The 12,270-nt window shown below is 42.6% G+C and overlaps 1 protein-coding gene across 2 annotated transcripts in view; it reads right to left on the bottom strand.

Moving 5' to 3' along the window:
• Positions 1-426: 426 nt before the first annotated feature.
• CAPRIN2 (caprin family member 2) overlaps positions 427-12,270 on the bottom strand; it is a 35,464-nt gene continuing 23,620 nt past the window's right edge. Inside the window, exons 13-18 of one of the 2 annotated variants that reach the window (XM_087814738.1) lie at positions 11,401-11,547; positions 8,650-8,818; positions 6,964-7,140; positions 6,118-6,218; positions 3,145-3,208; positions 427-1,892 (exon numbers count right to left, since the gene is read on the bottom strand). In XM_087814738.1, coding sequence (XP_087670864.1) covers positions 1,324-1,892; positions 3,145-3,208; positions 6,118-6,218; positions 6,964-7,140; positions 8,650-8,818; positions 11,401-11,547 — 1,227 coding nt within the window. In that variant the 3' untranslated portion in view covers positions 427-1,323. Of the gene's footprint in view, positions 1,937-3,144; positions 3,209-6,117; positions 6,219-6,963; positions 7,141-8,649; positions 8,819-11,400; positions 11,548-12,270 lie in introns of both variants that reach the window. The other variant, XM_087814739.1, reaches the window with a different exon arrangement.

Genomic DNA, 12,270 nt, shown 5'->3' with positions numbered 1-12,270 from the left:
TAATATAACACTCTTATGCCATGGTCCTGAAATTATTTAACACCTCTGAGCGAGAGGTGGATCCAAACAGGAGCTCTCTGCCTCAGCAAATGACTCGCCTGGGTTGCCCAGTAAGAATGGACTTCTCCAACCCTAACATTCCAGGTCACTGCCATCAAAATGCTTACTTTAAAAAACTACTCTTTAAAGTAACTGAGAAACACACTATTCATTAAGTTCCTATTAATGAGAAACATAAAGCAGCTTAAATTGTGACGTAGGAGAAGGTACATCTAGACTGGACACAGTCCTGGCAGTGCCTGTTGCACTGCGTGAGGGAGCACACACGCAGAACACTCAGGTTTTCAGAATGAGAAAAACAATTACAGCGCCTGTCATTGACTAAGCCCTTGTGGCCGGCAGGGTGTTGTCTGGATATATTCTTAGTTGAATTTCACAGCTGCTCTACGAGGTTGATCCATCATCTCCATTGTACACTTGGGGAAATGGTCTTTTGGAAGAAAGAGATCGATCTTAGAGGTAAAATAACTTGCCCAAGGTCAGTTACTAAGGGGCAAAATCAGAATTCAAACACAGCACTGCCTGACCACAGACCTACGCCTTTTGATGACTAAACGTGTTGCCACTCAACTTGAGAATCCACTGGAAAGCGTAAGCCTTCCTGATGGTGGACCAGTCGTAGTATCTTGTGTTGTTATACATGAATTAGGCACTTGAAGATACCTAACTAAAGGACAGCGCATGTCCTACTGCAAGATAGCTTCAAGGAAAATATGTGATTTAGCCAATGCAAAACAAAAATCTTTTGATGGGTGACATGTATAATATCAGAGAAAAGTGACTCTAAAAGGAACTGTTATATATAAATGGCTTATTTTCATATATTAGTATGAACCCATAAATAATCTTATTCCAGAGTTATCAGTGATGAATACAAAAAATATTTTACCTCTCAGCTAAATGTTTAATCAAGTAAGAACACCGGGGTGCATGTAACTTCTTTATTGAGGCACAACAAGGCATTATAATTTGCCTGAACTTGAGGCAGTCAGTTTAGTAAGCTGAACGTTAATACAGTTAAGGGTTAAGTGCAAACAATATACATTCACGGCTTGACTAGCGAGGCTACATCACAATTCATAAAGTGCCAGATTAGTGCTAATTGTCATTCAGCTTGACGTTTTTTCACCTTGGGGAGGAAAACAAAAATAAGGACCCTCCTCCTTCCTCTAGGAATGAAAACATTTCCCTAAACCAATTCGCCTTTTCCTCTACTCCCACTGAGCAGAACATCACCGTCTGTCCTCAATCCCGTGCTGACTTTCAATCTTGATAAAGAAGGTAGCCCGAGAACGTAGAGTATTTCCAGCTGCTCCCATAAATGGCCCCCCTGTGCAGCCGCAGCCAGATCTGGTCGCCCTGGAGGAGCTGCAGCACGGCGTGGTTGCTGGCCGTCTCGTGGTCCGGGGCGCCGTCGTTGGCGTAGGCAGACACCAGCACCTCCTCGTTCCGCATGAGGTTGACATACAGCGGCACGTTCACCGCCAGCTTCAGCATGTGAAAGATGAAAACGTAAGTGCCGTTCACCGGGCAACTGAACCTACCGAGCTGAAGGTCGAACGTCTCCCCCAAGTTGTTCAGGAGCAGGTCAAACACAATGGGCTGGTCTAAGGTCCCAGGCGCCAGGTTGGAGGTTCTGGCTGCGGAGAAGGCCACCCGCATCTGCTGGGGCAGGGGGTACACGTGGACCGGCAGCAGGGCAGCGGCTGGGTTTGCCACCGGCACGTCCACAGGCGTCATGCTGCGGGAGTCTCCTTGGCCAGAGTCGCCGCTGTTAAAGGTTTCGCTGTCTCTTTCTGGGCTGCTCACCTGAGAAGAATCACTCCACCCTGCTGTTTTATTAGCAACAGTGAGTTTCTCATAATGAAGCAGTTAGCTTTGAACACAGTATTTAACATTAGTCGGCTACTGAAACACAGATAAAGATACATTTTATAGTCAATTCCAAAACAAAAGCAATGAAGCACAGCTACAGGATGCTTTCCAAGTCTTTCCCACAATAGGCTTTTATGCCACTAATCTAAAGCCAGAAGGGACTTGGATGATCCTGCCTAGTTTTATTTTCTTTTAAGATTAAAAAAATTAGGCCCTCAAAAGGTTGGATAACTTAACCCACTAGTTACGGTTAGGAAAGACTTTTTAAAACCCAGGCTTAAACATTCTTTTCACTTCATCTTTCTCCTAATTCTCACTGTTCTTAATTCCTCAGTGATAAACCCACTCAAAGTTTCTGATGTAGAAAAACTCAATAAAACTGAGATACCTAAAAGAACCAACTTTCAGAACTATAGCCATTCGAGGGTATTTTGGTACGGAGCTAAGCCCATGACAGATGCTTGTTCTTTATGTCCAAGTTAATGTGATGTCACAAAATGTTTCAAGCACTGTACAAAAATACTGCTTCAAAGGCAATGCGAATATCGGCTCCTTTCTTTAAAAAAAAAAAAAAAAAGGACTGTTTTCCTGTGACAAAGTTAATCTTTAGTAATTGTTGACTTTCTCGGTTACACTGAATCTTTAAATAGTACCTTCACATTTTAAACAGTATTACAAGTTTCCTGTGCTTGTTTCAAATCTTAATCGTGTATCTTAATTGTTGCTTATACCTATGTATCAGTGTAGCGACACTAGAGGACTCGCTAGTGCCCGTTATCACGAAGACCACCATCCTGAAACATCCCATGAAACGACCTGATGTTGGCATTGCGAGTATACGGGAGGGAGGGCAAAGGTAAGTGTACGATTGTCTGCATAGACAATAATACATTAATGATACAAAACTAAATTCTGTGTGTCCCATACTCACAACTGTACACCTACTTTTGCCCCACCCTGTATATCTAAGGTTAAATAAACTGTGCTCTGGTGTCAAGAAAATTAAAACACATGCACACTTTTTACACTTTTAATTAAATTGAAAACAGATTTCCACAGCCTTTCTAAGTAGTCTAATCTCTCCTTCAGGTCTTCAGCACTACAGTTTAAGCAAACTGAAAACCTCAACAAGATAAGTGCTGAAAACAGTGTAGAACTTGACACAGGATGAGGCAGTTTGGGGTAAATAAACTAGTCAATTATCCTTACCTCTTGAATTTGCCCGAGGACCACCAGATGTCCCTCCTCTCTTGTAACACTGCTGGAAATTATCCTAAAACAAACACATACTATTTACCTTGGCCCCCAAAATGCAAGACAATCATTAGTTATTACCCAGGATTGCTGGCTGGTAATTCTGTAAGATTAAAGTCCTCTGAGCCCTTAATCTGGTCTCCTCCAAAGAGGCTCAGACGTTTCCAAACGCCAAGAAAAACAAATAACAAGGGCAACAGGAGCAATACTTGCTTCACCTGTTAATGAACCTGACCGATTAGATACGTTAATACATTTTTTAATTTATTTCTTATTGATTTGAGAGAGAGGAAGGTAGAGAGATACATCGACTTGTTGTTCCCCTTACATGTGCATTCATCGGTTGCTTCTCATATGTGCCCTGACCAGAGATCGGACCCACAACCTTGGCGTATAGGTACAACGCTCTAAGCAACTGAGCTACCCAGCCAGGGCCTAGATACAATGCTAGGCAATTAAAGAAATTTAAAAATATGGCATGGCCTTCTGTCCCTCATCTCAATATAAAAGGAGAGCCCCTCTGGCCGTGGCTCAGCGGTTGAGCATCGACCTAGGATCCAGGCGATCAGGGTTCGATTCCCGGTCAGGGCACATGCCCGGGTTGCGGGCTCGATCCCCAGCAGGGGGCGTGCAGGAGGCAGCCGATCAGTGACTCTCATCATTGATGTTTCTCTCTCTCTCCCCCTCTCCCTTCCTCTCTCTGAAATCAATAAAGATGTATTTTTTAAAAAAGGGAGCTAATAAAGCAGGAACACAGCCTATTTCAATCTTGCTCTATTAACTATAAAGACAAGTACAAAGTACGTTAGGGCTTTGTTTTGTCTTGACAGGGGAATTGACAAGAATTATACTGTATGAATGTATTAGTCCCTGGAAATGTAATCTATGATCTTCAAGAAAAAACGTTCAAGAGGCAGCATTTTAAACTGCCTCCAGGTATGGTAAAAGTCCACCTCCACACAACCCGTGAGAAGAATACTTAGTGGTGTAGATTAATACAGGTAATAAAAAATTTAAATAATACAAGAAGGTATGCAACGAATATAATAATTAAGCCTCCTCCCCTAGAGCCCTCTTTCCAATAGCAGCCACTATTATTAATATATTATGTTTCCTCAGGAAGGCATTTAAAGCAGTGCACAAAAATATTAGAATGTTGGTGTGAAGAACAGACAGGACCAGCCCTGGCCAGTTTGGCTCAGTGGCTAGAGCACTGGCCTGTGGACTGAAGGGTCCTGGGTTCGATTCCAGCCAAGGGCATGGACCTCGGCTGCAGGCTCCGTCCCCAGCCCGGGTCGGGGCACAGGCGGGAGGCAGCCAATCGATGTGTCTCTTGCACATCAGTGTTTCTCTCTCTCTCTGCCTCCACTCTCTCTGAAAAGCAATGGAAAAGGGAGCCTCAGCTGAGGATTAAGAACAGAAAGAACAGAAGACAGGACCAGCCCTGGAGCTGCGGCAGGAGCGCTGTCCCGTGGGCGGAAGTTTCAGGTTCTAGTCCCAGTCAGGGCACATGTCTGGTGAGTACAGAAGACAACCAGCCGATGTTCTCTCTCACCAATGTTCTGTTTCTCTCTCTTTCTCTCCCCCTCTCCCCTGCCCCTCTCTCTAAAATCAATAAGCATATCCTCACGTGAGAACTTATAAAGAACAGCCAGGTCCACTACTGAAGTCTACCTTAACCAAAGAGCCCCTTCGCACAGTACCTGAGGATCACGTAATAGCAGCTAACAGCCGCCTGCCTGATGTACACCCCGCGTGTGGTGCTAAGCCTGTGTATTAGCTCATTTAATCTTCAGAGTATCTCACAGAGCAATCCTCACAGCACTTCAGAGTCGGATGAGCAATTGAAACAGATGAGTTTTCATCTAACAGATGAGGACCTAGAGCTCAGGAAGTTTAAATAACACGCCTGTGGTCACACAAGAGAAGTGGTTGGTATCGGGTCAAACACGTCACTAGGCGACTCGGCACGTTCTCCAGGGTGTGCTCTCCGCCTCTTTCCAAGGCTGCCTTTGTTCAGGCACCCAGCTTTCCTCCCTGAACTGCAGGCTCTTCTAGTGCAGGTACTTCATACATTTCCAACAGAACTCCGTAGGATACCGTGCTTCAAGGCTTATAAAACTTCAGAAGTGAAAATGCTGATGTAGCATATATGTTCATATGTGATGATGACAGGGAGCTCCCAAGGTGGAACGTCTAACATCCTCTTATCAAAGTTTTGTCATTTATAGTAAAGAATATCTGCTGAGCTATTCAAATCAGAATATACCAAAAAATTAAACTTGTTTTTAAAAAGGGCTTTGCTATACTTGATATCTAGAAAAGTAAAATTTGAGGCAATATAGCAAACTTAAAATCAGGGGCGCTCGCCCAGCTGGCGTGGCTCAGCGGTTAGCATCGACCTAGGATCCAGGAGATCGCGGTTCGATTCCCGGTCAGGGCACATGCCCGGGTTGTGGGCTCGATCCCCAGCAGGGGGCGTGCAGGAGGCAGCCGATCAATGACTCTCTCATCACTGATGTTTCTATCTCTCTCCCTCTCCCTTCCTCCCTCTGAAATCAATAAAGACATTAAAAAAAAAAAATTCATGGAGTTAAGGAGCTTGCATTCTAATCTTAGTTCTACTATTTACTTGCCAAGTGACCTTAGACAAGTTATTTAACATGTTTCTGAACCCCCATTTCTCTTACAGGTTGAAGATGACACGAATTAATACAAACAACATGATTAATACAGTCCTCAAGACCTTCTAAGTTGTCTCTGATCCTCGGTGGGTTACTAGAAAAGCTTCCAACTCAACTCTTCACAGTACTGACGAGTAAAAACTAAGAGTGCCTTATACAAAACAAATGATGACTGCACTACAGAAAAATCACCAGCTCAGCATCAACAATGGGACTACTATTCAACTCCGACAACTCTTCTTACCCTTTGGGAATAAGGCGTCCCGGGATACTCTCTCGCCTGGAATTGCAGCTGGCTGTAATTTCCATTGGAAACTGAAGGAGGTCCTCTATAAGTATCAAAACCTAATAAATAAACAACTTACATAAAATTATGAGCAAACTTATACTAAACTTTTAAATAGTCTAATTGTATACCATTTTAAAAGTAAACCTGATCCTACAATGCCAACATTAGATTTATGCCTTCTTTAAGCAAACTCTATCAATATGCTTCCACAATAAGACAGACATTTATAAAATATTGCACACTTCAAATAAGCCAACTGCAGAAATTTGCTATTGCTGGAATGCAGGTGGGGTTGGGAAATGGTGGTAGTTAGGTAAATAGGTAGTTAAGATTTCTGTGTACTTTGCTAACACCGAGCCGTGACTGGAATACTTGGAAACACATTTAAAACTAAAGAGAATATCACTATTACAGTCTCTAAGTTTATGCTTTTATCTGTGGCATACTCTGATAGACAAATAACTAGAAAATGGGCATCGTCTAATTATGACACATTTCGAGCAATCAAGTCAGTTAACAAAAACGTATTCAACTATGAAAACCAAGATTCATTCCTGGGGGGGAAAAAAGATGCTCAACGTTTCACTTCAGTCAATAACAGATGAATCTGCTTTTCATACAAAAAGTTCCTCAGTTCTAGAGAACAGGGATATTAAGTACTGTATTTTGCAGAAATGGGGGCTTCTTTACTACATTATAAATGACAACTACAAAAAGAAACAGGAAAAGTAAAAATAGTTTGAGTCAAGTAAATACATAAACAAAATAATTCAGTGTAATTAAATTTTATGCAGAGCATACCTTTATAGCCACCAGGGGACCGGTACGCGTTGGTCAGTAATCTCCCCCGAGTGCATCCTCTCACAGACCCCCGGCTACTGACGAAAGCCTGAGAGGGCCTGGGGAACACATTCGTCTGTGCCGGGTAGAAGGCAAGGCTCCCGTTGCTTACTTGAATAGCTCCATCAGGATAACCTGCTGCTTAAAGAAACAGTTTTAAAATCCACGAATTAAATTGTCATCAAGACTCAATATTCTTTATACCTAAAAGTCACTATGTATCAAAACCTTTAATACAATGGTTTCCCTTTAAAAAAAAAAAAGGTGCTATATACGTGTATATAGAAAGAGAGAGAGAGAAATAGCTCTCTATATACACAGGGTGGGGCAACAGTAGGTTTACAGTTGTTCGTATGGAAAACACAATAATCAATAAATAATAATACAAGAATAAACCCTGTGTTCCGTGTACTCACAACTGTAAACCTACTGTTGCTCCACCCTGTATACTTACATGGAACATTATTCAGCCTTAAAAAGGAAGGAAATTCTGACATCACCAGGGAAGACACTGGGCTGAGTGACACGCTGAGTGAAACAGGCCAGTCACAGAAGGACAAGTATTGTGACAGCCCTTACGTAAGGTAAGTACCCAGGGCAGTCACATTCGGAGAGCGTAGAATGGTGGTTGCCGGGGTTTGGAGGGAAAGGGGGACAGGGACTGAGTGTTAAATGAGAACAGAGTTTCAGCTGCAGAAGAGAAAGAGTCCTGGAGATGGGGGACGGTGGTGGCTGCCCAACAGCCTGAATGTACTCAGTGCCACAGGACCGTATACTTAAAAATGGTCAACATGATAAATTCTATGTTTTATATATTTTACCACAATGAAAGAAAAAAAAGGCTAAATACTCCAGATCAAGGAGTAAAAGAAAATGGATTTTCATTACTACTGTAACTGAGAAGGCATATGACAAAAATCTCCTTTCAGTGAATCCCCTGCCCTGCGTTTTCCCAGTACAGGTGAGACGAGAGTGAGATCATCTGTGGCCAGGTCCAGGGGCTTACGGTCACGGCCTCCGTGATTAACCAAGCACCCAGAACACGCAACTCATTTGCTCAGCTTCGAGGTTTAGAAGACTCAATGGGGGTCTGAAATACCAACACTAAAAATCTACAAGTGCCTCTTAAGTTAGGAAATAACTACAAAGTTGCTGATTCCTGCATGATTTAGAAGAGCATGAAAGATCAAAGTAATCTCTCATCTCTAAGCAAACAGTGCAATAAGCGTACTAAGTTACAGTGTAGCATTAATCAATGCTTTTATTATAAGAAGAAAGAAAAGAGCAAAGGCCAAAGAGCCACCAGTCCGTGCTAAAAGAGTTAACAGAAAGGTTTCCAACCCTTCATAAAAGCAGCCGGACAATGCCCCATCCACCTCTGTCACTGTCTGTGGCAATCAAAGCGCCCAGGGTTAAAAGTATGAGCCTCTATATTCATACAAGTCGACCATCTGAGTTCCACCTTTACAGAAGCTGAAGTGAACTTCACTAAATAGAGGGAAAGGCATTAAGTCTTTGTCAGCACTTGAACATGTAGAGAGAGAATGCTTACTACTCAGGAAAAAACTGCTCAGGTGTCACTGCACAGTTCCTTCCCTTCCATTAGCTGTCATCTAAGTCTTCAAATATCACACACGCAGATCTTACCAGTCTCTTGAGAAAGGACAGTTTGTTCCACGTGTAGAGCTGGCAGTTGGCACTGGAGTGGTGTTTGTGTACTTGCTGTAGTAAAACTTTGATGGTAGCCAGGGGAATAGGGGGACCCTTTTATTTCCTGTTCTTTCCGTGGAGGCAGAGGTGCATTAACATTAAATACCTTAAAAGACAAGGGTATATATACTGTCATTCGGGAAGTTTCATAGAAAAGGGTTCAGGGTGACATCCAGCAAAACTCTGCAACATTCAAAAACTTCTATGAGATGGGCAAAGGACTTGAATACACGTTTCTCTAAAGAAGATAAATGGCCAATGAACACATAAAAAGATGCTCAACGTCATTAGTTATTAGGGAAATAGGAATCAAAACTACACTGAGATACTACTTCATCATACCCATTAGGATGGCTATTATTAAAAAAAAAAAAAAGACAATTCAAGTGTTGGCAACATTTTGGTCAAGCTGGAATCCTCTTGTGTTGCTAATAGGAATGTAAAACGGTGCAGCCACCGTAGAAAACAGTACATGGTTCCTCAAAAAGCTAAACATAGAATTATCATGTGATCCAACAACTCCACTTCTAGACATATACCCAAAAATGGAAAGCAGAGATCCAAGTAGATATTTGTACACCAATGTTCACTACTCATAATGGCCAACAGATGGGGACAACCCAAGTGTCCATCAATAGATGAGTGGATAAACAAAATGTTATACACAATGGAATATTATTTAGCCAGAAAAAAGAATGAAATTCTGATCCCTGCTACATGAATGAAAACATTATGCTGTGTGAAATAAGCCAGATACAAAATGACAAATATTGTGATTCCACCTATACAAGGTACCCAGAATAGATAAATTCAGAGAGACAGAGTAGAAGAGATTTACCAGGGGCTTGGAAGAGGGAGGAATAAGGGGTTATTTAATGGGTCCAGAGTTTCTGTTTAGATGACAAAAAAAACTCTGGAAATAGACAGCAGTGATGGTTGTATGCTGTGGATGCCACTGAATTATATACTTAAACATGGTTAAAACAGTAAATTTTATGTTATGCATATTTTACGATCATAAAAACAAAAGCTTCTATTTGATTTCTGACAATTAAAACCCAAGTACGAAAGTCAATCTTCCTGCTACTGTGCTCACTGAGAATGAAAGCTATTTAGGGGAAAGTGGCACTCTTTCAAAACCTAAAGATGAATGAAAAAAATCTGCAGTGGCCCAGTCGGGTGTAGCTCAGTGGCTGAGCATCCACCTAGGATCCAGGCGATCGGGGTTCGATTCCCGGTCAGGGCACATGCCCGGGTTACAGACTCGATCCCCAGTCAAGAGCGTGCAGGAGGCAGCCGATCAATGACTCTCATCATTGATGTTTCTATCTCTCTCTCTCCCTCTCCTTCCCTCTCTCTGAAATCAATAAAGATATTTTTTTTAAAACTCTGCAGTGTACTGAATTTCTATCACGTGGCAGGCAATGGGCTGTGCAGACTCTGGCCATGATCTGTAAAATTGCGCTTCGATTACTCTTTAGTCTCCTTACCTTCCTCTATTTTTCCTCGCAACACACAGCACCTGATGTGTTATATACATACTTTTCTCTCTAGCCCCCCACCTCCAAAAAAAAGGAGTAAGATTCTTCAGCACAAAGACTTGTCTCTTTTTCACTGTTACAACCCCAGAAACTTTAGAACAGTGCCTGGCTCCATAACTACTTGGTTTTTGAATGAATGAACGAATGAGCACCAATCTGTACTGGACAGAATCCAGACAGGTGAAGAAAACAGGCTGACGTGAGCAACAAAGGCACTGTGACAGGAACGTGCGGGCGCGTGCAGGAGACCAGTCTGACAGGTTGTCACACGAGACTTTGAAAGTTACTGTCAGGCAAGGACTGTCAATTTCATTCTGTAATAAACCACTGTTTGCTTTTAATTAGAAACAGGAAAAAGTCAGTACAAGCAATGTGGCAATTCTGTGCAAGAGGGACTGACAGGGAGAGAGGGAAAGCGAAGAAACTAAGCTGTTCCAAGCGGCCCGCAGGACGTGCTGGGGTTGGTGAAGCGGGGTGTGGGTTCCCCAGCCTAAGTCCCTGCGCTGCGCTCAGGAGTGCCCGCCTGGAGTGGGCCGTGAGGCACCACCAGGGAAGGTGCTTATTGGCTAAGCCTTTTTGTGTGTGTTTTCCCCTAAAACTGTTCTATGCTATTCTGTATTTTCAGAGTAAACATACAAACCTAGTTGTAATATTACCATAAAAAAATTTAAACTACAATTTGTAATGTATGTAATCCAAAATACCACACAAATCTGAACAATCCTCTGAAAACTTGCATGAGGTCAAGATGAAATCAAATGAAAGTTTCAACAATGACAGAACACCCAGGTTGCGCCCTCTGTGTTGGGTTACTGATGCTATGGACCATCACTAGCGTGATAATAGAAAGGGTTAGTATCCCGACAAAGTTATGTTTCTCGCCCACACCGTTTATTTGTTTAACAGGGGTCCTCAGCTTTGCCTGCTACTGATTTTCACACAGGGGGAAATGCTCTGAGAAAACACCCATTCAAAATTCTTGAGGCTTTCCTCTGCCACCACAAACAGTATTTCCACTGGACAAATGTAAGTAAGAGTAACAAAGTAGCAAATTTATTCACACAGTATCCGGCAGCAGATGTAAGAGAAACCACGGCTTTTCAACAGGAATAATGAGCTGCAGTCACCATGCGCGTCCCATACTCACTGTCTGCATGGCTTGAAAGGGCGCTGAGCTAACAGCTACTGAACCACTGCTCGCTGGAGGTGACTGGAAGCCCTGCTCAGGGCCCTTTGACGTGGGAGGATTTGGAGAGGCCAGTGAAGGTGGCTGCTTGCTCGGGGGAACTGCTGCCTGGGGAGGAGAAATGCCGCATCAGCCAATCGCCTGCCGTGTAACAAGCAGTTAACATACACTAACCCCCAGACCGGCCTAAGTCAGCAGGTTCCGCAGGGTGACAACTGGACACGGGAGTGCAAAAGAACAGCTTCTGCTTACAATTTCAAATCTCATCTGCTGAGGATGCACACTAGCGTCTGCTCTACACAGCCTGCTGACCAAGTGAAAGAGTCTCACGGATGATCAGTCTCACGGATGAGGGGCTGAACTTTCCATGAGTTATCTAGCCCTTTTCAAACCCTGAAATGGTATTTTCCATTAGGCTAAGAATCTAATATTATTCCAAATTTATACAGAAGAATCAGGCTTTAAAGAAACCTGGGATTAGCTCCTGGGTCGGTGTAGATTTTTCCCTATTTTAAAATCTTATCACTGGATTTCTAAGTCAGCTGCCTGAGAAAGAGAACCAAGCTTGATCTAATTTAAATAATTCTTATCTAAGGGGATAAGCGAAACATTGATTTAACAGATTATAAATCCAGAGGCTTAAAAAGATACCAAAATTCAATCCCACTCAGATTATGAAGCAGACGGCTGTGACTCACTTGGTAGCAAATATTTCCTCTTCTTGAAATGAGCAACCAAGTAATTTCAATTTAGACCAAGTCTGTACCATAAAAACTAATGTCCATCTATATTTTCTTATATTCTATAAGGAATACATATTCTCATATAAGT

Source organism: Miniopterus natalensis, chromosome 2 (assembly GCF_054644295.1).
Source record: "Miniopterus natalensis isolate mMinNat1 chromosome 2, mMinNat1.hap1, whole genome shotgun sequence".
NCBI lineage: Eukaryota > Metazoa > Chordata > Mammalia > Chiroptera > Miniopteridae > Miniopterus > Miniopterus natalensis.
The sequence above is the reverse complement of the archived record's forward strand: the minus strand, read 5'-3'. Positions and strand labels throughout refer to the sequence as shown.